Source organism: Pongo abelii, chromosome 4 (assembly GCF_028885655.2).
Source record: "Pongo abelii isolate AG06213 chromosome 4, NHGRI_mPonAbe1-v2.0_pri, whole genome shotgun sequence".
NCBI lineage: Eukaryota > Metazoa > Chordata > Mammalia > Primates > Hominidae > Pongo > Pongo abelii.
This window is the reverse complement of record NC_071989.2, coordinates 146,770,404-146,796,321: the sequence shown is the minus strand read 5'-3', so window position 1 is coordinate 146,796,321 and position 25,918 is coordinate 146,770,404. Positions and strand designations below refer to the sequence as shown.

Here is a 25,918-nt window from a genome sequence, read left to right as displayed (position 1 = left end):
CTTCGGATAGTTTACTGAGAATGATGATTTCCAATTTCATCCATGTCCCTACAAAGGACATGAACTCATCATTTTTTATGGCTGCATAGTATTCCATGGTGTATATGTGCCACATTTTCTTAATCCAGTCTATCATTGTTGGACATTTCGGTTGGTTCCAAATCTGTTGCCTACGCTAGAGTGCAGTGAAGTGATGATGGCTCACTGCGGCCTCAACCTCTCAGCTCAAGTGATCCTCCCACCTCAACCTCCCAAGTAGCTGCGACCACAGGCATGTGTCACCATGCCCGGCTACTTTTTAAAAATATCTGTGGCAGGGCGTGGTGGCTCACGCCTGTAATCCCAGCACTTTGGGAGGCTGGGGCGGGTGGATCACGAGATCGGGAGTTCAAGACCAGCCTGCCAACATAGTGAAACCCTATCTCTACTAAAAGTACAAAAATTAGCCAGGCGTGGTGGCAGGAACCTGTAATCCCAGCTACTTGGGAGGCTGAGGCAGGAGAATCACTTGAACCTGGGAGACAGAGGTTGCAGTGAGCCGAGATCACACCACCGCACTCCAGCCTGGTCGACAGTGCGACACTCCGTCTCAAAAAAAAAAAAAAAAATTTGTAGGCCGAGCACGGTGGCTCATGCCTGTAATCCCAGCAATTTGGGAGGTTGAGATGGGCAGATCACCTGAGGTCAGGAGTTTGAGACCAGCCTGATTAATTAACATGGCGAAACCCTGTCTCTACTAAAAATACAAAAAAACCCACAAAAATTAGCAGGGCATGGTGGCACATGCCTGTAATCCCAGCTACTTGAAGGGGCTGAGGCAGGAGAATAGCTTGAATTCGGGAAGAGGAGGTTGTAGTGAGCAGAGTTCGCGCCCCTGCACTCCAGCCTGGGAGACAGTCAGATTCCATCTCAAGAAAAAAAAGGAAAAAACAAAACAAAACAAGAAAGTTCATTCCATTGTTTTCTGTTGTCTTCTGGCCTACAGGACTTCTGATAAATTGGCTGTCATTCTTTTTCTTTTTTTTTAGATGGAGTTTTGTTCTTGCTGCCCAGGCTGAAGTGCAATGGCATGACCTTGGCTCACCACAACCTCGGCTTCCCAGGTTCAAGTGATTCTCCTGCCTCAGCCTCCCAAGTAGCTGGGACCACAGGCGTGTGCCACCACACCCAGCTAATTTTGTATTTTTAGTAGAGACAGGATTTCACCATGTTGGCCAGGTTGGTCTCGAACTCCCGACCTCAGGTGATCCGCCCACCTCGGCCTCCCAAAGTGCTGGGATTACAGGCACGAGCCACGGCACCCAGCCAGGCTGTCATTCTTATCTTTGTTACTCTACACAAAATGTGCTTTGGTGTGGTTTTCTTAATGTTTCTACTGTTTGGAGTTTGTTAATTTTGTGTTTCCATAATTTTCACCAAATCTGGAAATTTTTTGGTTTTATTTAAATATTTTTTCTGCCTCTGCTCTCCCACTTTTTCTGAAACTCTACTTGTGTCTGGCAGACCACCTGATATTTCCTGCAGTTCTACAAGGCATTCTTCAATTAATAAATGTAGGTCATTTTTCTCTGTGCTTTGTTTTAGATAGCTTCTTTTGTCATGTCTGCAAGTTTAGTCTTTTTTTTTTCTTCTACATTATCTAATCTGCTGTTAATCTCATCTGGTGTAAATACCTGAGATATTTTTCATCTCTAGAAGTTTTCATTTGGGCTTTTATATATCTTCTTTTTGTCTCCTCATCACATCATGTATTTCTTTAAATCCTTAATCATATTTATAAGATGTATAGTAGCTACATTAAAGTTCTTTTTTTTTTTTTTTGGTTGAGATGGGGTCTTGCCATATTGCCTAGGCTGGAATTGAACTCCTGGGCTTAAGTGATCCTCCCGCCTCAGCCTCCCAAAGTGCTGGGATTGCAGGTGTGAGCCACCATACCTGGCTTAAGGTTCTTTTCTATTTTTTTTTTTTTTTTTTTGACAGAGTTTCGCTCTTGTTGCCCAGGCTGGAGTGCAATGGCACGATCTTGGCTCGCTGCAACCTCTGCCTCCCGGGTTCAAGTGATTCTCCTGCCTCAGCCTCCCGAGTAGCTGGGATTACAAGCACCCGCCACCATGCCTGGCTAATTTTTTCTATTTTTCGTGCAGACAGGGTTTCAACATGTTGGCCAGGCTGGTCTCGAACTCCTGACCTCAGGCGGTCCACCTGCCTGGGCCTCCCAAAGTGCTGAGATTACAGGCATGAGCCACTGTGCCAGGCCGGTTCTTTTCTATTCTATTATCACCATCATTCTGGGGTTTTTTCCTATTGATTGATTATCCCTCCTCAGCTTACTGGTCATGTAAGTTGGTATTTTTGCACACTTGATAATTACTGATTAAATGCAAGGTTTTGTGACTTTTCTGGGTAGTGGGTTTTGTTTGAATGTTGCTCCTTTAAATATTCCTTTAAAGGGTATTTGGTGTTAGTGTGGTGCACAATTAAGTAACTTGCTAATCAGTTTGCTTCTTCCAAGGCTTGCTTTATACTTTGTTATGGAGGCTCCAGAATAGCTTTTATTTTGAGACAAAATTAGTCCCACTACTCTTCACACTGGCTGGTGGGAACACAAATCATGAATTTTGTGAATTATTCAGTCAACTGCTTTCTGAAGGTTCCATCTTGGGCTTTGAGGAGTTTCATCTCATTCATGCACAGATTACTACATATGCAAAAAACCGAGGGGCTGTCTCTATAGAGAGTTCCAGCCTTTTCAGCACTTTGCCTTACTCTTCTCAGACTGTCATCGCTGTCTCTAGTCAGTAAGGTTGCCAGTTTCAGTTATGGTTCTCTTTCCCTTGCTATAGCCTAGAAACTGTGCCTAAGCAGTAAGCCAGGGCAACTGTAGGGATCACCTTGTTTTTTTCCCTTCTCTTAGAGATAACAGTACCATGTTGCCTGTTGTTCAATGTCAAAAACTGTGGTTTCATATATTTTATCTAGTTTTCTCATTGTTTATGGCAGGAGGGCAATTCCTGTGGCAGTTAATCTTTCATGGGCAGGAGCAGAATACTCTAGCAGCTAACATTTATGGAATACCTGGTGGGTGTCAGGTCCCATTCTAACCACGTTACATACAACATCTCATTCAAAACAACAAAGCTGTGAGGGACGTACTGATATCTTTGTTTTACAGACAAGAAAACTGAGGCTCTGCAAGATTAAGTAACTAGCCCAAGATACAATAGTTGGTAAAATAAGAGGTAGAAATAGGTGTCACATCACAGTAGCCTAAACTCTAAACCACTGTACAATGGTTATACTATACCTCCGAAGAGGGAAGAATGAAAAAGTCAAGGGGCAAGGAGGATTTTTGGCATGTAATAAGATAAAGGAAGAACCAAAGTCAGCAAATAATTTGAATAGACATTTTTTCCTAAGAAAATAAACAAATGGCTGGGCACAGTGATTCACACCTATAATTCCAGCAGTTTGGGAGGCCAAGGCAGGAGGACCACTTGAGCCTGGGAATTAGCAACCAGACTGGGCAATGTAGCGAGACTCCATCTCTACCAAAAAAAATTAGCTGGGCATGGTAGCACATGCCTGCAGTCCCAGCTACGCAGGAGGCTTAGGTGGGAGAACTGCTTGGGCCCAGGAGGTTGAGGCTGCAATGAGCCATGATGATGCCACTGCACTCCAGCCTGAGGGACAAAGCGAGACCCTTTCTTAAAAACAACAACAACAAAAAAGAATAGAAAAGTAAAAAAAGGACATGGAAAGATACTCAACATTGTTAGTCACCAGGGGAAAGCAAATCAAAATGACACAATCAGATACTACTTCACAGCCACTGTGATGGCTATAACAAAAAAGACAAAGGACAAGTGTTGGCAAGAATGTGGAAAATTCCCTCATACATTAGTGGTGGGATTGTAACATAGTGCAGCTACTTTAGAATACAGTCTGGCAGTTCCTCAAAAGGTTAAAAGTAGAATTGTCATATGCCCTAGCCAATTCCACTCCTACATATATATATATATATATATATATACACTCAAGAGAAATGGAACCATACGTTCACACAAAAAACTGTACACAAATGTTCACAGCAGCACTATTCATAATAGCCAAATGCGGAGGCAACCCAAAAGTCCATCAACTGGTGAATAAACAAAATGAAGTATATCCAAAAAAGGAGTATTATTTGGCAATGCAAAGGAATGAATGGTTCGCATGTGCTAAAACACAGATGAAACTTTAAAACATTACACTAAGTGAAAAGGGCTAGTCATAGAAGGCATAATAAAGTGTAAAGCAAGCCTTGGAAGAATCAAACTGTTTAGCAAGTTACTTAGCTATGCACTAGACTAGACACAATAGTGTATGTTTTGCTTTTTTTTTTTTTTTTTTTTTTTGAGATGAAGTCTTGCTCTGTTGCCCAGGTTGGAGTGCAGCGGCGTGATCTCAGCTCACGGCAACCTCCGTCTCCCGGGTTCAAGCGATTCTCCTGCCTCAGCCTCTTGAGTAGCTGGGATTACAGGCACGCGCCACCATGCCCGGCTAATTTTTGTATTTTTAGTACAGACAGGGTTTCACCATATTGGCCAGGCTGGTCTCGAACTCCTGACCTCGTGATCTGCCCGCCTTGGCCTCCCAAAGTGCTGGGATTACAGGCGTAAGCCATGGTGCCTGGCCGATTCTATTTTTATGACATGTCCAGAATAGGCAAATCTACAGAGACAAAAAGCAGACTACTTGTTAAAATAGCATTAGTCTAAAAAAAAAGAGAAAAAAGTGGACTAGTGGATGCCGAGGGCTGAGGAGGAATCAGCAGTGACTGATACTAGGTATGGGTTGTCAGGTGGGGTGTGGGGTGATGAAAATGGAATTAGATAATGGCTGTACAACCTTGTAGATTTACTTTAATTAACTGATTTTTAGACAGGTCTCACTCTGTTGCCCAGGCTGGAGTGCAGTGGTATGATCAAAGCTCACTATAACCTCAAACTCTGAGCTCAGGTGATCCTCCTGCCTCAGCCTCCTGAGTAGCTGTGACTACAAGCATGTGCCACCATATCTAGCTAGCTAATTTTATTTTATTTTGTAGAGATGGGGTCTTGCTATGTTACCCAGACTGGTCTCAAACCCCTAGCCTCAAGTGATCCTCCTGTCTTCCTCTCAAAGTGCTGGAATTACAGGCATGAGCCACCATGCTAAGCCTTGTACACATTAAAAGGGGTGAATTTTATGGCACGTGAATTATATCTCAATAAAGATGTTATTTAAAAAAAAACACAGGTACGGTGGCTCACGCCTGTGATTCCCAGCACTCTGAGAGGTCGAGGAGGATCACTTGAGCCTAGGAGGTCAAGGGAGCAGTAAGCCATGACTGTGCTGCTGCACTCCAACCTGGGTGACAGAGCGAGAACCTGCCTTAAAAAAAACAAAAAAAAAACAAGGAAAAATTAAGAATAATCCTTCTTGTCTTGTTTCAGCCTTCTTAGGCTAAGTATTTGCCATTTTAAGGTCTTAAAATACAACAAAGTTGAATGAAGCCAAGTAGCTAAAGAGAGGCATAAGCCCATTCCTGCCTCAATTTTCAAATCCCACAACACCATGGACATACCTCCAGGTTACCTTTTGAGCTACACAGGACAATGTTTACTTACCACTGCGTGGCCGGCTTTTCCTAAGCCGGTAACAGTCAAGGCAGACCCCAAATCCACATTTGCGACAAACCCAGTGGATGTTGAAGAGAGTTGTTTCACACACATCACACATCTCCCGTACACCACGCACAGCTCGCTTCCATGCCACTTTCTCTGGTGGAAAGACGAAACAGAATTGGCATTGATCATCCTGACCAATAGCAAAAGACCCCAGACCCACTGATCCCTACTGAAGCTATTTTGTTCAGCAATAAAACTCAAAGATTCATAAAGTCTGTGTTTATATAATTGTAGGAGAAACTAAATACAATAATTTCTAGTATTTCTGAACAGACTGACGGTATAACTTATTTATAACATAATGGTATTTCAAGAGCTCATGGTAATACCAGGATATAACCTATTGTCAAAAAGGAATTACTGCCACATGTTGTCACTTAAGGAATTGTAAAAAATATATATATATATATATATTTTTTTTGAGATGGAGTCTCGCTTTGTCACCCAGGTTGGAGTGCAGTGGCGATCTCGGCTCACTGCAAGCTCCGCCTCCCGGGTTCACACCATTCTCCTGCCTCAGCCTCCCGAGTAGCTGGGATTACAGGCACCTGCCACCAAGCCCAGCTAATTTTTGTATTTTTAGTAGAGACAGGGTTTCACCATATTGGCCAGGCTGGTCTCGAACTCCTGACATCATGATCTGCCTGCCTCTGCCTCCCAAAGTGCTGGGATTACAGGTGTGAGCCACTGCGCCCAGCCGGAATTGAAAAATTTTTAACTGGGGGAGTTTAAAAATAAGAGGATTCCTGTCTTGAAATTTAGGATATAGGGCCGGGTGCGGTGGCTCACGCCTGTAACCCCAGCACTTTGGAAGGCTGAGGCAGGCGAATCACGAGGTCAGGAGATCGAGACCATCCTGGCTAACACGGCGAAACCCTGCCCCTACTAAAAACACAAAAAATTAGCCGGGCTTGGTGGCAGGCGCCTGTAGTCCCAGCTACTCAGGAGGCTGAGGCAGGAGAATGGCGTGAACCTGGGAGGTGGAGGTTAGAGTGAGCCGAGATTACGCCACTGCACTCCAGCCTGGGCAACAGAGCGAGACTCCATCTCAAAAAAAAAAAAAAAAAAGAAATTTAGGATATAAATTCACAGTATAATTTTTCTTAGTCTGGAAAATAGGGCATAGTATCTTACAGACATGGAAATATTTGAAATGTATGAATAATGTGGGTTCTAGGTATGAAACATGGCACCTAGTAGCACACCATCTATGTACAAACCATAGAGTTTATTAATACAAATTGGTTTAAAGCAAACTGAAAATATTCAGAGTGAGGCAAACCCAAATGGGAATTTAAATGGATGTTATGGCTGCTGTGCTACAAAAATGAAAGGCAAGCAGAGAAGGAGTTTTTGGTTTGTTAATTGCCAAAGACTGAAAGAATGAGGTCTGCTGGATATAGTTAAGGTCTCAACGACAGGTTGCTACAAAGTGAAGTCTTATCGGTCTTAATTCATTCACAGAAAATGCCATCTGCCACTGTCTCCAATCTTCCCGTTAAGTGAAAGAAAATAAAAGTTTTTCACTAGGAGCACCTGGAAGACAAGTGAGAAGGTGACTTACGGTGTGGCTCCACCATCATCATGGCCTCCTTCTCAGACATTACGAGCTGGCAGAACTGGTCCCCAACATTGGCCAGGATGTATTTTGAGGTCTCTAGATCTATCCCTTCTGCTAGGGAGGAAGAGGGAATCCACAGGTTCATGGCATCGGGGTCACTTTGCTGGGGGCTTAGAAACCCCTCCACACGGAGTACCCCCTTTCGAGTGAAGATCAACCTGAGACATGATCAAATACATGGTAAATCGCAGTAGCAATGCAAACTAACACACACCTAAACTCCTGGGACCTAAACAGAAGTAAAATGAGACAACAGGAATCAGACTAAGAATTTTCACCACAGTTGACCAAAACAGTATGCATTCTCTGCTAATAGTAAAGCTTGTTAACATAACATTTAGTAGGTCTAGATTCTTTAAAAAGCTGTCCCAGAGTTGCTCTTAGTTTTTCCATTCACCTGTTCTACACCTGCACCCATACTGCTGAATGTGACCAGAGAAAAACACAGACCCACTTTCCAATTTTTTTTTTTTTAAGACAGAATCTTGCTCTGTCACGCAGGCTGGAGTGCCGTGGCATGATCTCGGCTCACTGCAACCTCTGCCTCCCGGGTTGAATTAATTCTCCTGCCTCAGCCTCTTGAGTAGCTAGGACTATAGGTGCACGCCACCATGCCCAGCTAATTTTTGTATTTTTAGTAGAGACAGGGTTTCGCCATGTTGCCCAGGCTGGTCTTGAACTACTGACCTCAAGAGATCCGCCTGCCTCAGTCTTCCAAAGTGCTGGGATTACAGGCATGAACCACACCACTCCCGGCCAACACAGAGCCACTTTTACTGTAACAATTTATTTATTTATTTTTTGGAGACAAAGTTGCGTTCTGTTACCCAGGCTGGAGCACAGTGGTGCCATCACAGCTCACTGCAGCCTTGACCTCCTGGGCTCAAACAATCCTTTCACCTCAGCTTCTCAAGTAGCTGGGACTACAGGGATATGCCACCACATCCAGCTAATTTTTTATTTTTTAATTTTTTTTGAGACAGAGTCTCGCTCTGCCACCCAGGATAGAGTGCAGTGGTGCAATCTTGGCTCACCGCAAACGCCTCCTCCGGGGTTCACGCCATTCTCCCGCCTCAGCCTCCCCAGTAGCTGGGACTACAGGCGCCTGCCACCACGCCCAGCTGATTTTGTTTTTGTATTTTTAGTAGAGACGGGGTTTTACCATGTTAAGCCAGGATGGTCTCGATCTCCCAACTTTGTGATCCGCCTGCCTCGGCCTCCCAAAGTGCTGGGATTACAGGCCTGAGCCACTGGGCCTGGCCTAATTTTTCATTTTTTAAAACTGTTTGTAGAGACAGGGTCTTGCCATGTTGCCCAGGCCAATTTCAAACACCTGGGCTTAAGCGATCCACCCACCTCGGCCTTCTGAAGTGTCCGGATTATAGGCATGAGCCACTGTGCCTGGCCTTTTAATACTTTAAATTCATGTCTACCTACATCAGGTGAGTCCTTAATATTGCCTGACAGTCACAATACAGTTTCTTGGTACACTCCCTCTTCTAGATGCCTATTTTCATACCTTCCTTCTATTCATACCTCCAATATTACTTCCCCTGTGAGGACCTTGTTTTCTATTCCACTGAGAAAAGAGGAGCCAGAAGACAACCGCCACAAGCTCCCACCACGATACTACCACACTTCCCTGCAACTTGGCCCACGTATTCCATATGAGTTCCTGCTGCTCTGAACCAGCAAAGGCCAGTATCTCCTGCTACATCCTATCATTTTTCCCCAACCCAAAGACATTTCTCCACGAAATCTCTCCTCTCTTCTCAACATCATCTATTTTCTTCTCTATCAGATCACTGTTGCCAGCATATAAATTTGCTCCAATTTCTACCACAAAAATCTTCTCAAGCCATACCCTCCCTCCATTTATCCGCTTGAGCAAGGTTCCTCTAAAGAGTTGTCTATACTTGGCTGGGCGCGGTGACTCACGCCTGTAATCCCAGCACTTTGGGAGGCTGAGGCAGGCGGATCATGAGGTCAGGAGATCAAGACCATCCTGGCTAACACGGTGAAACCCTGTCTCTACTAAAAATACAAAAAATTAGCTGGGTGTGGTGGCGGGCACCTGTAGTCCAGCTACTCGGGAGGCTGAGGCAGGAGAATGGCGTGAACCCAGGAGGTGGAGCTTGCAGTGAGCCAAGATTGCACCACTGCACTCCAGCCTGGGCGACAAAGCAAGACTCCGTCTAAAAAAAAAAAAGAGTTGTCTATACTCATTGCCATAGGTTCCTTTCCCTTTTATTTTCTTCCCTACAATCAGGCACATCCCCTACCAATCTAGCAAAACTATTTTGATAAGGTAATTCTACCTTGCTAAGTCAGTCACTTCTAGTCCATATATAACACGACCTGTCAGCAACATTTTTACTTTTTTATTAAAAATTGTTTTGTGCTGGGTGCAGTGGCTCACACCTATAAGCCCTGCACTTTGGGAGGCTGAGACAAGCAGATCACCTCAGGTTAGGAGTTCAAGACCAGCCTGGCCAATGTGGTGAAACCCTGTCTCTACCAAAAATACAAAAAATTAGCCGAGCGTGGTGGCGCGCACCTATAATCCCAGCTACTCAGGAGACTGAGGCAGGAGAATCGCTTGAACCCAGGAGGTGGAGGCTGCAGTGAGCCAAGACCATGCCATTGTACTCCAGCCTGGGCAACAGGGCAAGACTCCGTCCCCAAAAAAAAAAATTATTATTATTATTATTATTTTCTGTAGAGACAGGGTCTCACTACGTTGTTCAGGGTGGTCTCAAGCTGCTGGCCTCAAGAGATCCTTCAACCTTAGCTTCCCAAAGTCCTGGGATTACAAGCGTGAGCTACCGCCCTGATCCAAGTCAGCAACATTTGAAACAGTTCATTATTCTTTCCTGGAAATACTTTCTTTAGTTGTCTTCTGGGATACCTCACTGCCTAGTTTTCCGGCTACTTCACTAGCTGTTCTTTCTCAGTCTCCTTTACTAGTTGCTTCCATCTTTCTCACCTCTAAACATTGGAGAGTACCAGAGTTTGGTCCCTGGACTGCTATTCTTCTTTATCTATGCTCTGATCTCACTTAGACTGACAGCTTTAAATACCTGGTGATATCCAAATTTATATCTCCAGGTATGACCCCTTCCCTTAACTCTAGAGCTGCATCCCCAGCTGCCTTCTCAGTATCTTCCTTTGAAAATCTAACAAGCATCTCAAATTTAACACGGCCAAGTTAAAACTCCCCCTTTTCCTCCCCAAATCTGCTTTTCCCTAAAGAATCTCTTTATCAGTAAATGGCAATCTCATTCTTCCTGTTTTTAGGCCAAAAGACATATCTAGAACCAGACACAGAATCATCCTTAAGTCCTTTCTTTCATACTTCACATCTAATTCATCAGAAAATTATGTCTGCTCTATCTTCAACTACTTCTCATCATGTCCATCACCATCTCCCTGGTCCAAGCCCCATCATTTCTCACTTGGATAATTCCAACAGCCTCCTAACTTCTCTGCTTCTGCCCTTGCCTCTACATAGCTTATTCTCAAAAAGGTGGCCAAACTGGCCTTTTAAAACATTAATCAGTGTCACTCGTCAGCTCAAAGCCTCCAATGACTTCTCATCAGAGTAAAAACCAAGGCCTTTGGAATAGCCCTTTAAAATGTGGACCCATTATTAACTCATTCACCTCAACTCCTTTTCCTTCTTTGCTTATTCTATTTATAGACACACCAGAAATACTCCAGCTTTGGGATGCTTGCACCTGTCTGGAATACCTGTCACAGTGTGGTGTATTCCTTCACCTCCTGCAGGCTGTTCGTCAACTCTCACTTTCTCAGATCATCCTGTTTAAAACTGTAGCCTCTCTAGCATCCTCACACTTCAATCCTCTTTCCTTATTTTTCTCATAGTTATTATCAGCTGACATATCATTTATTATTTTTTCTTTTTCTTTTAGAGAGAGCCTCGCTTTGCTTCTAAGGCTGGAGTGCAGTGGTACGATCAAGGCTCAATGCAGCTTTCACCTCCTGGACTCAAGTGATCCTCCCATCTCAGCCTCCTGAGTAGCTGCAATTACAAGTGTGTGCCACCACACTCGGCTAATTTTTAAAATTTTTTGTAGAGACAAGGTCTCACTATGTTGCCCATGCTGGTCTCAAGTGATCCTTCTGCTTCGGCCTCCCAAAGTGCTGGAATTAAAGGCATGTAATCATGCTTGGCCTTTTTTCCTTATTTACTGTCTGCCTCCCCAAACCTTCTGAGGGCTGAAATTTGATTTTTTTGTTGTTCACTGCTGAATATTCAATGGCCAGAACAAGGGTTGGCACACATTAAATGCTCAATAAACATTTGCTAAGTGAATCCACACCATATTGGTAAACCATTTGGATTTACTTTAAAAATTAAAGATTCTTGAAAGGTCACTCAGAAGAAACTCCCCTTCTAAGTTTATCAAGCAGAAGAAAAGTAACTAAAGAGATATTGTTTGGTAAAAGCAGACAATAGTCCCAGATTTCCATCAGTTATATCTATTTCAAAGATGCTTCACATTATCTTCAAATCTTACTTCCCCGTCTTTTTAACATGACTCAAGTTACCCTAGCACTGAGGAGGAATAAGCAGTCAGGTAGATCCATAATATGAAATGCAGTCCTTCTGCTTATAATAGTGGTTTCAAATAGAACCGACCCAAGTAGGAATTACTCAGGGAATAGCACAGAGCTGCAGCTAACACTGCTCAATTTTAATTCTCCAAGGACAAAACCACATGTCATTTTACCATCCAAACAACTAAGTGACTACTGTGCCAGAGCCTCTTCACAGACGCTGAGAGCAAAGGAGTTGAGGAAAGCAAAGACCAAGATGATGAAACATGTTTATAGACTCAGAGAAAGAGTGGAAGTTATGTGTCACTAATGAAAACTAGTAAAGGAGGAAAACAGGAGTTTGGGTACCTCCGGAAGTGAAAGAAACGGCAGGCTACAGTAGAATCATCTTGCTCCTGTTCCTTAAACTTCCGGTACCGCTCCAGGCGGCATTCACGACACTTGTGCAGATGAGGTGCCACATTGATGCATGACCCATCCTGCAGGAAGGGCTCTCCAGATTGCTTCAGCTTCTTCACTTTGCTTACATCTTTCAGCACTGACTGGCCAACTGTGGCAAGGGGGAGAGAAGAAAAGTTTGTCATGAAGTGTAAACAGGAACCAACAGCATGATTCTTTTGGGGACAGACATTTGTCCTGACCTGGGTTGCTACTCCTTTCCCTGCTTAGGCAAGTACCCATTATGTCCATCCTTGACAGGAAGGGAAAGCAAGGAGCAAAGAAGCTTCCATTGGGAGCTAAGAACCATGCAGAACTTGTGGGAAGTGCCCCGCTATGGCAAAACAACTTTGAATATGGGTGTGAAAAACACAAGAAGGCAGAATGTAGCCATCACCTGCCTCTAGTCTCTCACGATATGGCTATTCTGTTCATCAGGACCTCTTGAGCTCCCACAACATAGCAATTCCTATTGAGAACAGCCGCTTTTACCATGAGACTTTGTTTTACCCGCTTCTGGACCATAACCTCATACCACACAAGTTAATGGATTTTGATAGAGCTGTTAAAATCCTTACGTAGGTTTCAGAGAGGAGCAAACTGAGCGGTGATTCTCTCTGCTTCATCAAGTCTACAAATGTCTGCTATGTGGGAATGGATACCAGTTCCCAGTAACCCCTCTGAAGTAAAGAGGATGGGCCAAAGTGAAGTAAAAAGGGATGAGACAAACGCAAAGAAATAGTTCCTGACCAAAAATAACTGACCGCCAAGGAAGATCAAGAGTCCTCCTTTGGGGGATTATCATTATTTGGGACAGATACCCCTCCTACAGTGCTGGTTTAGATGAAATCCTGCCCTGAACCAGGCCTGACGAGGGGCCTCTGCCAGGTCCTCTTGGCTCTGTAATTCTATGAGATTACAGAACTCTCCATCAAAGTGAGTGCCTCTGCTGCACAAGAACACAACAGGCATTTGAGCCCAGTGCCAGAGCAAAGCCCAAATATAGCCCCAGCAGGATCACCTTTCAGGGGGGCAGTCCGAGGCCGGCCCTTGGGGGCCTGCTTCCCTTTGCTTTTGCCCAGCAACAGCTCAGCACTGCGCTCCCCATTGGGGCCCAGCTTCCCCATCAGGTGCTCTGGAATTCCCTTCAGGCCTGTCTTAGCCTGCAGCTGCTCCTCAGAGTCACTCAAATCTGACAGGTCACTGTTGGTGCTGGAGTCTGAGTCTTGTCTGCAAGCCAAGCTTCGTTCATCCAGTGAGAACCTTTTCACAGCTTCAAAAGGAGCTTTGTTCTCCTGTGAAAAATCTGCCGGGGAGGACAGAAAGCCGCCTGAGTGCCTGCCAAAGACGTTACTAAAGGTTTTGAGGAGGGGATTGTCCTGCTGCCCAGGCCCCACAGTTGGCCTCTCCTCTGTGGGGCTGGAGGAGAGAGTTGGCATCTCAATGGGCTGAGTGAGGCTGCTGGTGGGCGAGCTGGAGCGGCCATTCCCCATGGCAGAGAGGCTTGGGCCCCCAGTGGTAAGAGCTGAGCCCAGAACACCAGATACTAGCTTGGAGGAGTCAGTTGTAATGAAGAGGGGTTTCTTCTTTGCTAAAGATGCCGAATCTGCAGAGGAGTGAGACTCGGGCCAGCTGGGTGCCACCTTGGAGGTGACAGTGGTAGCAGAAGAGGAGCTACCTGATGCCTGAGATGCAAAACTGCTGAAAGGGCTGTGTTCAACTTTCTCCACAAATGCCAGGAAAGGATTGGAAGGCTCTTCTCGGGACAATTTGGGGGGCTGTAAAAATAGATTTTCATGATTCTCTGGGGTACGGGCATTTAGGAGGCTCCGTGGGAAGGCTGGAGTGAGGGTGGGCATGGACTCTGCAGGCACTTTCCGGTCCACAGAGCTGCCAGCCTTAGAGCCTGGCTTAGTGTCTGTTCCAAGAACGGATCTGCCTTTACACAGGCCTGAGCTCAGGCTCTCAAGGCTTTGTTTGAATGAGTCCCGACTAGAAGAATCATCAGCCAAACTCTCTGAAACAGTAGTGAAGTAGTTACTGGTAGGTAAAGTTTGGGACATGCATTGAAAAAACAAGTTTTTGGAGAGATCAGTCTCTTTCTGTGCCTCTTGTGCAGAGCTACAGCCAAAAGAGAAGCCCAAAGGTTTGTTCTCTGTGGCTAGAACACCATTGGACTGGCTCCTTCCACTTCCAAAAGTCAAAGGTTGCGATGAACTAGGGAGAGGTGCTCCAAATCCAGAAGAGGCCAGAATAGAATTTCTTGAATTCTGAAAGGAAGATAGCCTGAATTAGTGATGCTGGCTTCTCATGACAATCTAATGATCTCTTTCTTGGACCTCACTATCACCAGATCAACATTTCTTAGGGGTCCATCAACTTTTCTCTTTTACAATTCCATGGATCTGCTCTTATAACTGGAGTTCACCAGCAGTGGGGAAGAAATCTGCCAGACTACACTGAGGGCATCTTTAGCAAGGTGAACCAGAGATAGCAGGATGTCATTCATCCTGCAATTCCCTTGGTTGTTATCCAATTGGCTGTCACAGTGCTAGAAGGCCTTGTAGGCTTTTTGGTATCTATTTGGAAGTGAAGAGCTCCTCTAAGGAACTGGAGAAAAGGGTTCCTGAATAGACATCAGCTTTTACAGTGACCCCTGTAATATTAATATAACTCAATGACCTTGGGAGCTATTGTTAAAGTTTTGATTTATTTAGGCTACTATAAAATTGCCCATTTTACAAAAAGTGGCTTTAATCCTAGGACAAGCCTACTGCACATTAAAGAAAAGTGTTTTCCTTATTAATCTGAAAGTCCACAACATGGACCCTTTTGGATTTCGGCATCTATTTATGGGTTCAAGTCAACCTACAAGTTGAATATCTACTTCAATTAATGTTAGACGTAAAGATGCTAAGTTAAAGAAAGCAAGCTATTTACCAAGACCTTTGTTATAATTAGAATCTAATAAGAATCCGAAGAGGATAAATGTATATACTGACAATATCCCAAAAAAAGCCTTCAGCATAACTGAAGAATGAAATAATAGAACACTCCCCTTTCCTTCTTTTACCTTCAAAATGTTAACTTCTGCTTGTGAATGACTGTATAAAGGAGGATGGGGCCTGGCACAGTGGCTCATGCCTGTAATCCCAGCACTTTGGGAGGCTGACGTGGGCAGATCACGAGGTCTGGAGTTCAAGACCATCCTGGCCAACACGGTGAAACCCTGTCTCTACTAAAAATACAAAAAATGAGCCAGGCATGGTGGCACATGCCTGTAGTCCCAGCTACTTGGGAGGCTGAGGCGGGAGAATTGCTTGAACCCAGGAGGCGGAGGTTGCAGTGAGCCCAGATCGCGCCACTGCACTCCAGCCTGGCAACAGATTAAGATTCTGTCACCAAAAAAAAAAAAAAAAAAGGAAGGACTTTCCTATATATTAATGTACCCAGATACAGACAAGAGAAAGGGACACACACACACACACACACACACACACACACACACACACACACACACAGAGAGAGAGACAGAGAAGAGACTCATAGATAGGTATGAGCCCTAACTTAATATTTATTAATTTAATAAAACCCAGATCCTAGTACTTGACTTGCAAACCACAGATTACTTTCAAGTAGTAGAGGATGATATACCTTAATATTCACTTTAAAACACTGGAAATAAAAATTATTCCATCGCCACTTAATGGATACGGAGTTTTCCTTTTGGGGTGATGAAATTTCTGGATCTAGATAGTCTTCATAGTTTCGCAACACTATAAATGTACTAAATGCCACAGAATTGTACATTTTAAAGTCGTAAGTTTTACATGATGTGTATTTTACTATAATTTTAAAAAAAGTGATTCCCGATAAACAAAAGGGCTATTCTCTTATAAAGAGGGGAGATAGTTTTAATTAAACTATTCTTTAAATACACAAGAGGAGTTAACATTCAGGCTTTCCTTGAGGAGTAGCATAGAGACATACGAATCAAGCAGGCCACCTAGGCTTGCCTCTGTCTCTGCTACAGAGACTACTTCAGGGTATTTTAGAGTTAAAAAATTAAAGCTCCTTTTCTTTTTTCTTTATCTTCCTACTAACCAGTAAGCACTGACTTAAACTTCCTCCCCACAATAGAGAAAAAGAGAACAGACACAGCCCTGAGGTGCTGCTGTTGCTTCACAGGCAGGATTTGGCCAGGAGCCTTGATACCTGCATGACTGCAAGGAACTAGCATGGGTAGCTCATGTTTCACTCCTGAAGTTACCCTTTAAAAATAAATACACACATGAATGAAAAATAATTTGGATGGTCTTTCATTTTCCTTCAAATGATTAAATTCCAAATCCTTTTCTTATAAAAAGGTGACGAGAAACTCATCTCAAGCCAGTTTTTAGGGCAAGAAGTTTCCTGTTGGCTCTGTCTTTATTTTAGATCAGGCATTGTAATGAAAACCTTCATTTCTACACATTTATTTATTTATTTTTTGAGACGGAGTCTCGCTCTGTCACCCAAGCTGGACTGCAGTGACGCAATCTTGGCTCATTGCAACCTCCGCCTCCTGGGTTCAAGTGATTCTCCTGCCTCAGCCTCCCGGGTAGCTAGGATTACGGACACATGCCACCAAGCACAGCTTATTTTTGTTTTGTTTTGTTTTTTTTTTTAAGACGGAGTCTCGCTCTGTTGCCCAGGCTAGAGTGCAGTGGCACAATCTTGGCTCACTGCAAGCTCTGCCTCCCGGGTTCACGCCATTCTCCTGCCTCAGCCTCCTGAGTAGCTGAGACTACAGGCGCCTGCCACCATGCCCAGCTAGTTTTTTGTATTTTTAGTAGAGACGGGGTTTCACCGTGTTAGCCAGGATGGCCTCAATCTCCTGACCTCGTGATCCACCCGCCTCGGCCTCCCAAAGTGCTGGGATTATAGGCATGAGCTGTACTATGCCTGCTCATTTCTATACTTTTAAATCATATCCTAGAAGAAGAACCAAACAGAAACACAGCAACATGACTGTTACAGTCACAGAAATTTCCCCAACCTGTTTAAAAGAAAATACTCTTTGAATCTGAATTTCATATATTCAGCTTTGCTACTCTAAGAGTAGCAGCATTCAATGGATCTCTTTTATAGCATGTAAAACCTGGTCTATTTTGTAAGCTCCATTTACATTCACACTGCCTTTGATATGGAGTTGTTTTTGTTTTGTTTTTTTGAGACAGAGTCTTGCTCTGTCACCCAGGCTGGAGTGCAGTGGCGCAATCTCGGCTCACTGCAAACTCCACCTCCTGGGTTCATGCCATCCTCCTGCCTCAGCCTCCTGAGTAGCTGGGACTACAGGTGCACGCCACCACGCCCGGCTAATTTTTTGTATTTTTAGTAGAGACGGGGTTTCACCGTGTTAGCCAGGATGGTCTTGATCTCCTGACCTTGTGATCCGCCCGCCTCAGCCTCCCGAACTGCTGGGATTACAGGCGTGAGCCACTGTGCCTGGCCAACATGGAGTTGTTTTTAAATAATTCAGACACTATGATGATTTACACTGGAAATCCATATAAGATCCTCACCTGGTTATCTTGGGAATGCTGGTCAACTAACAGGACAAACCATCAACAGTGTGAAATTTGCATTTACAGGCCTTCTCCTCTTCTGTGTGGACATTTCATCTCCCTCCCTATCCCTGCACACTAGGGATTAACAATCTGCACTTGTTGGGGAGGGAAAGAAGTCATGTTTGTCATGTTTTGTCTGGCATTGTTACATCTGAAATGATTCCGTTTTAGGATGTGAGCTCCTTCAAATAGGAGTTTCAATTCCTTATATATAATATACAGTACTCAGCACACAGTAGTTTCCTATATATAATTTTTAAAAATCATTAAGCATTTCATCTCTGTATTTCATATTTTAGCTTGAGTTAATAGCTGTTTGGGAAAAAAAGATGACTAGCACCATAAATCATATTTTGGTGACCAAAATTAGTCAAAAAGAATATATTATATTGATTTTGATATTTTGGATTAGGGAGACAACTTGATGTTAACTTACATTTAACAGAGGTTCCATTTTAGCAACAATATATGCATATCAGATAAAGAACAAAGGAAATCAGATACTGTTGTGATGAAATCCATCAAATTTTCCAGGTAAGGCTTAAAAAGATGAAGTTAGGGAGAAAAAACCTTTCATGGCCATATCAAATGATGGAAATTAACTCAGCCTCAAGGGAAAATATCATAGAAAATGATGAATTGAAAACAGGGTAATGGTAGCTTGCACACATAGCCTTAATTATAGTATTCACTATTACCAATACTGTAATTCATTAACCTCACCTCTTATAGGCCTAGTAGAGGCTTGACCACTACGCGAACTAAATAGATATTTGAATTTAAAACATTCCCCACCAGATCTACTTTAACATGTCTTTAAATTAGGTTGTATCATCAGTTTTTGATTCACCCAATTGTTCTGGTGCCTTTTAAGAGCTGATAAAGTTATTAAAATATACACATTTGCCCAATGAGCAGTAAAGGCCTTCCACAGAGTATAATTTAAGCACATCTCAGAAATACTCCTTCCCTGAGGCACTTGGATGTTTTTTAATGTTAGCAATAAAGGAGGGCGAAAGAGTAAACCCAAATCTTGCAAATCTGCCCGTGAAGTAACTCACCTCTCCCGAGGCCTGCGACCGGCTGCCTTTCTGTTTTTCTGGCACAGTCCCTGCTGCAAGGCCAGTGTCTGAGATCCTCACTGTGTTTGGGGTGGAGCTGGCAGTAGTGACCACAGCTGCGGAAGCCACTATGCCCTGGCCAACTTGTTCCAGTGTTTTTCCTGCCTCTTTGTTTTCGGCTCCACCCACCTCTGGGGCCAAAGGTGTCTGACCTGTGGCTGTAGAATACGGAGTGAAAGATGCAGGTGTGTCCCCACCTACAGGCTCGTCCTGCACCACCAGAGTCCTGCCGTTTTCTTTGGTGTAAGTGGCAAAGCGAATGTTGCGGTTAATCTGGGGGACAAATGTAGACGGTGGCTGCTTGGCTCTCTGATCCAGCCCTGGCTCTCCACTGGCATTCCCTCCTTTCCAGGGCCCTCGGCTTGCCTCACCTCCATCGCTCCCATTACTGTCTACTTCACCCCTGTCTCCTTTTAATTTCTTTGATGCAGGGTCACACCCAGAGTCCGAAGCACTTTTCCTCCTCCGGCCATCTTTCCCCTCTATGCTTTCTCTCTTCTTCTTTCCTTTGGAAGATTTTACTGCTTTTAACGTACCCCCCTACAAAACAAAATTCAAAAAAGATTACAAGGAAACTTTCATCCTGTGAATACCACACACCATTAGCTCTTTCCCATCTCTAGAAGCAGACAAAGCAGGCATAGACTGCCAAGTTCCAATGCCAGTTCTAAAACATCCCCTTTGTTAAAAGCTCTAATCTTTCTGTGACTCAATTTATACACACACATTCAAGATAATAGTTACTAGAGGTTAACTCACTTGGCAAACTTTCTCTTAAATAAAACATATTACACTGCCTTAAATGGACTTCTTTGAGGATTTTAACAATTTGTTGAGTTTCTTTTACAAAACAGAGTGCTAAAGCTAGGCTGGGAGCTCATTTACCCCTTGATGAAATAATTCACTTTATTACATATTTACCTCCTTGTTTGAAAGAAACTTGCATTTTAAGTACTGAAATAGGAAATCTTCTCTAACCAGAAGTCACTAAACCAACGTTTGTGAGTCTGTGACCAAAGGAAAAGTGAACCTGGGCTGGGCACAGTGGCTCACGCCTGTATTCCCAGCAGTTTGGGAGGCCGAGGTGGGCAGATCACAAGGTCAGGAGATTGAGACCATCCTGGCCAACATGGTGAAACCCCATCTCTACTAAAATATAAAAAATTAGCCAGGTGTGGTGGCATATGCCTGTACTCCCAGCAACTCAGGAGACCGAGGCAAGGGAATCGCCTGAACCCGGGAGGCCTGGCGTGTTGGCTCATGCCTGTAATCCCAGCACTTTGGGAGACTGAGGTGGGTGGATCTACCTGAGGTCAGGAGTTCCAGACCAGCCTGGCCAACATGGTGAAACCCTGTCTCTATGAAAAATACAAAATCAGCCAGGCATGGTGGTGCATGCCTGTAATCCCAGCTACTGGGGAGGCTGATGCAGGAGAATCGCTTGAACCCGGGAGAGGAAGGTTGCAGTGAGCCGAGATTGCGCCACTGCACTCCAGCCTGGGCAACAAGAAGGAAACTCCTTGTCAAAAAAACAAAACAAAACAAAACAAAAAACTGTTAAGCAAAGCTCAAGATTAACTTTTGTTTCCTTATACTTTTGGTAATATTATCTAAATTTCTAAACCTTTCTTTCCTTTTTTTTTTTTTTTTCCTGAGATAGAGTCCTTCTCTGTTGCCCAGGTTGGAGTGCAGTGGCACAATCTTGGCTCACTGCAACCTCCACCTAATGGGTTCAAGTGATTGTCTTGCCTCAGCCTCCCCAGTAGCTGGGACTACAGGCATGTGCCATCACACCCGGCTAATTTTTTTTTTGAGACAGAGTTTCGCTCTTGTCGTGCAGGCTGGAGTGCAATGGCATGATTTCAGCTCACGACAACCTCCGCCTCCTGGGCTCAAGCGATTCACCTGCCTCAGCCTCCCGAGTAGCTGGGACTACAGGCACCTGCCACCATGCCCGGCTAATTTTTTGTATTTTTAGTAGAGACAGGGTTTCACCATGCTGGCCAGGTTGGTCTCGAACTCCTGACCTCAGGTAATCTACCCACCTCAGCCTCCCAAAGTGCTGGAATTACAAGTGTGAGCCACCGCGCCTGGACTAATTTTTCTATTTTTTTAGTAGAGACGAGGTTTCGCCATGTTGGCCAGGCTGGTCTCGAACTCCTGACCTCAGGTGATCTGCCCACCTCAGCCTCCCAAAGTGCTGGGATTACAGGTATGAGCCACCACACCCAGCCTTTAAACCCTTCATTCAAGAACTTTATCTGTTTGCTAAGTGTTGTTTTCTTTTGACTTTTTTTTTTTTTTTTTTTTTTTTAAGACGGAGTCTTGCTCTGTTGCCCAGGCTGGAGTGCAGTGGCACGATCTCGGCTCACTGCAAGCTCCACCTCCCGGGTTAACGCCATTCTCCTACCTCAGCCTCCAGAGTAGCTGGGACTACAGGTGCCCGCCACCACGCCCGGCTAATTTTTTTTGTGTTTTTAGTAGAGGCGGGGCTTCACCGTAGTCTCGATCTCCTGACCTCGTGATCCACCCGCCTCGGCCTCCCAAAGCGTTGGGATTACAGGCGTGAGCCACCACGCCCAGCCTTGATATTTTTCTTCTTTGATTTATTTTTGAGACGGAGTTTTGCTCTTGTCACCCAGGCTGGAGTGCAATAGCACAATCTCGGCTCACTGCAACCTCCGCCTCCTGTGTTCAAGCGATTTTCTTGCCTCAGCCTCCCAAGTAGCTGGAATTACAGGTGCCCACCACTACGCCCAGCTAATTTTTGTATTTTTTAGTAGAGACAGGGTTTCATCATGTTGGCCAGGCTGTTCTCAAACTCTGACCTCAGGTGATCCACCTGCCTCGGCCTCTTTTGATTTTTAAAAGCTTTTAAATTCTTTCTTCAATCTCTATCACCACCCAGTTTTCACTGTTGTAAATCACAATCGGTGAACTCTGTTCTTTCTTGTTCATTCACCCATACTTAAAGGAGATGAGGTGATCATGGATCTCTAAAAAGGGTTACTATAAAACTTGGCAGAACTATAAAAAATAATTGGACTTTGCTAGCAAAGAAAACAGTAATATCATGTTAATACCAAAAAAGGAAGAACCAACATCTGCTGCTAAAAACTAAAGATCACCAGGCGTGGTGGTTTGCGCCTGTAAACCCAGCCAAGGTGGGCGGATCGCGAGATCAGGAGTTTGACACCAGCCTGGTCAATATGGTGAAACCTTGTCTCTACTAAAAATACAAAAATTAGCTGGGCATGGTGGTGCACGCCTGTAGTCCCAGCTACTCAGGAGGCTGAGACAGAAGAATCACTTGAACCCGGGAGGCGGAGGTTGCAGTGAGCCAAGATCACCCCACTGCACTCCAGCATGAGCGACAGAGCAGGACTCTGTCTCAAAAAAAAAAAAAAAAAATACAAAAACAAACATCCCACCTATAAGTCATCCAGCCAACTTGCAGAGCCTGGCTCACAGCAACCTACTACCAGTCCCTAAACAACTTTTATGTAAGTTCTACTTACAGTGAGCTACTCATATGTGAGTAAGCAGCCTACAACATTGAGACCAGTACTCCCCAGTTCTATTTGGCCAGCTGAACAGTACCTGGCATACAATATATGCTTAATGAAGGAATAAAATAAGGAAAGGAACAAAAAAGGGGACCAATACACGATCAAAGTAGCAGGTGTTTTCGGCATGCAAACACAGTCAAGAGACTTACCCTGTTTGTGGTAATATTACATGTAGTAAACAGTTTTTAAATTTAACCCTGGCCAGGTACAGTGGCTCATGCCTGTCATCCCAGCACTTTGGGAGGCTTAGGTGAGAGTTTGAGACCACACTGGGCAAGATAGCAAGAACCTGTCTCAAAAAAAAAAAAATTTTTTTTTCTTTTCCTATTCTGATCTTGTTTTAGGAAGTCAAGAATGACTGGATAAAGATGAGGAAAGACTATATACTTAGCAGGAGTGGCAAAGACAGCAATATTACAGAGGTGCTAAGATACTGTGAGGAATATGTGGACAGCTGGCCAACTGAAGGAAATTCACACAGAATTACTCGATTGGGTCAGGCAGATTTTTATTTATTTACTTATGTTTTTGAGACGGAGTCTTGCTCTATCGCCCAGGCTGGAGTGCAATGGTGCGATCTCAGCTCATTGCAACCTCCACGTCCCAGGTTCTAGGGATTCTCCCACCTCGGCCTCCCGACTAGCTGGGATTACAGGCACCCACCATCAGGCCTGGCTAATTTTTTTTTGTATTTTTGTAGAGACAGGGTTTCATCACGTTGGCCAGGCTGGTCTTGAACTCCTGACCTCAGGTGATCCGCCTGCCTCGGCCTCCCAAAGTGCTGGGATTACAGGCGTGAGCCACTGCGCCTGGCCCAGAGAGCTTTAATGTATCTTTTTTTGGGCTATATTAATTCTGAGTAAACCAAGAGTTGGGCTGTTTCATAACAATTATGGAGTAACCAATCCACTGTGGGCTGAGCACTGAACTAGGTACCAGCCTGAATTGATTCTACTTGGGAGTACAGAATTTCAGACTCCCTTGGAGCTCACTGCCACCGAATGGAAAAAAAAAAAAGTGGATGTAGTTTATCCTTCGCTTCTTGTTACTTGGTAGACCACGAGTATTACTACTGCTTATTGCACTTTTAACTGACATTACTATATCTTTCAAATATACCTGTCCTGACAGAATATAGGAAGAAACCAGCCTTGCACTTTAAAAGAACTAGGGAACACAGTCATGCTTAAAAGGGTTTGCTCAAACTAGGTCTCTTTCTTGAGAATATCCCCCCTTAATTAGACAGACTGTGGAGAGAGCAAAAAAATGTACAGTGGCTAAAGCTGAACAACTCAAAAGGCATCCATGGAAAACACATATATAAGGGATCTACACACAGCAAGATAATGCAAGCTCATGAGTCTGCTCAGGAACGCAGTCCATTACTGTACCTCGCTTTGAGGCGTTGAATTATCCATCAGCATCACATGGATTAGTCTGGGATCTACCGACTTGATCTCACCACTCTACAGTAGGAGGGGAAAAAGATATTTAATGCCTTGTCCATAAAGACATAATTATGTAATTTCCTAATCAATGTAATTATCTCTTTATTGATTCGACTCACCTACTAAAATGAAAGCTCCATGAGAGCAGAGATCTCTACTGTCTCATTTACTGCTACAACAGGTCTAGAATATGGTAAGCATTCAAATATTTGTTAAGTGAATGAATGAAAGAAGTGAATTCATGTCCAAGTGTGTCTTTTAGCAATGTTAATTCTGAATCCTGTATCTCTAAAACCATCCTATTCTGTATAGTATGAAACAAAAAACCTTCAGAACCAATAATCATCAAAAGAATCACTCTAGGGCTGGGTGCGGGGGTTCACGTCTGTAATCTCAGCATTTTGGGAGGCCAAGGTGGGTGGATCACCTGAGGTCAGCAGTTCAAGACCAGCCTGGCCAACATGGTGAAACCCTGTTTCTACTAAAAATACAAAAAATTAGTCGGGTGTGGTGGCATGTCTGTAATCTCAGCGACTCAGGAGGCTGAGGCAGGAGAATTGCTTGAACCTGGGAGGCGGAGGTTGCAGTGAGCCGAGATCGTGCTATTGCACTCCAGCTTGGGCAACAAAAGCAAAACTCTGTCTCAAAAAAAAAAAAAATCACTCCAGGCTGGGCATGGTGGATCATGTATGTAACCCCAGCACTTTGGGAGGCTGAGGCAAGAGGACCAGGAGTTCGAGACCAGCCTGGGCAACACAGCGAGACTCTGCTTAAAAAAGAATCATTCTACTATTAAAGAATAAAAACTCAGTGGGGGGCAATTTGATAGAAAATGTCAAATTTATTGTGCATATTCTTTGACCTAGCAATTATACATATAAATTTATTCCAATAAATAATGTAAAAAGATGTTCAAGGATGTTCACTGTGACATATGTATTAGTGAAAATATTGGCAATGATTTAAATGTCTATCAATTTTACATTAGTCATGATATATCCATGTAGTGGAAAAGAACGCATCTATTTTAAAGGATGTGACAGATCTTTACATTTACATACAAAAATGCTCATTATATACAATTAAGTAAAAAAGGTACATTATATAACTATATGAACTATATGATCCTATTTGTTACTAAAGTGTGACTTATATAATTATAGAGCATATAAATTATATCATATATATCATATAAATTATATATCATATAACTCATATATATCATATAAATAAATATAATATATGAATATTCTGGCTGGGTGCAATGGTTCATGCCTGTAATCCCAACACTTTGGGAGGCTGAGATGGGCGGATCACTTGAGCTCAGGAGTTTGAGACCAGCCAGGCAACATAGCAAGACTCCTTCTCTACAAAAAATAGAAAAATTAGCTAGGTGTGGTGGCACACGCCTGTAGTGCCAGCTACTCCAGAGGGTGAGGTGGGAGAACTGCTTGAGCCCGAGAGGCAAAGGTTGCAGTGAGCTGTGATCGCACCACTGCACTCCAACTACTAACCTTTATGAATATAATAATACTACTATCATACATTTATATATTGTTTTACAGATTTCAAAGCACTTTCAGATACTTTATCTCAGGACCCAAAACAGTGTTGTAAGGTCAGTGGGGGTTTACATATTTACCTCTAGTTTATACATGAGAACACTGAAGTTAAGAAAATTCAATAGCCTTTCTAGGGGTTATACAACTATTAAGTAATAGAGCCAGGGATGAAACCCAAGTCATCTTACACATAATGAAGTGCTCACCTATCTAAACCATCCTCTTTAAGGGGATGGATGGACCTTAGACAGAATAACACAG

The 25,918-nt window shown here is 43.7% G+C and overlaps 1 protein-coding gene across 2 annotated transcripts in view; it reads right to left on the bottom strand.

The window, feature by feature from the left end:
• KDM3B (lysine demethylase 3B) overlaps positions 1-25,918 on the bottom strand; it is an 84,142-nt gene that overhangs the window by 31,681 nt on the left and 26,543 nt on the right. Inside the window, exons 6-11 of one of the 2 annotated variants that reach the window (XM_024247247.3) lie at positions 24,039-24,113; positions 19,019-19,618; positions 13,370-14,618; positions 12,259-12,460; positions 7,273-7,487; positions 5,649-5,801 (exon numbers count right to left, since the gene is read on the bottom strand). In XM_024247247.3, coding sequence (XP_024103015.3) covers positions 5,649-5,801; positions 7,273-7,487; positions 12,259-12,460; positions 13,370-14,618; positions 19,019-19,618; positions 24,039-24,113 — 2,494 coding nt within the window. The remainder of the gene's footprint in view (positions 1-5,648; positions 5,802-7,272; positions 7,488-12,258; positions 12,461-13,369; positions 14,619-19,018; positions 19,619-24,038; positions 24,114-25,918) is intronic. The other variant, XM_024247248.3, reaches the window with a different exon arrangement.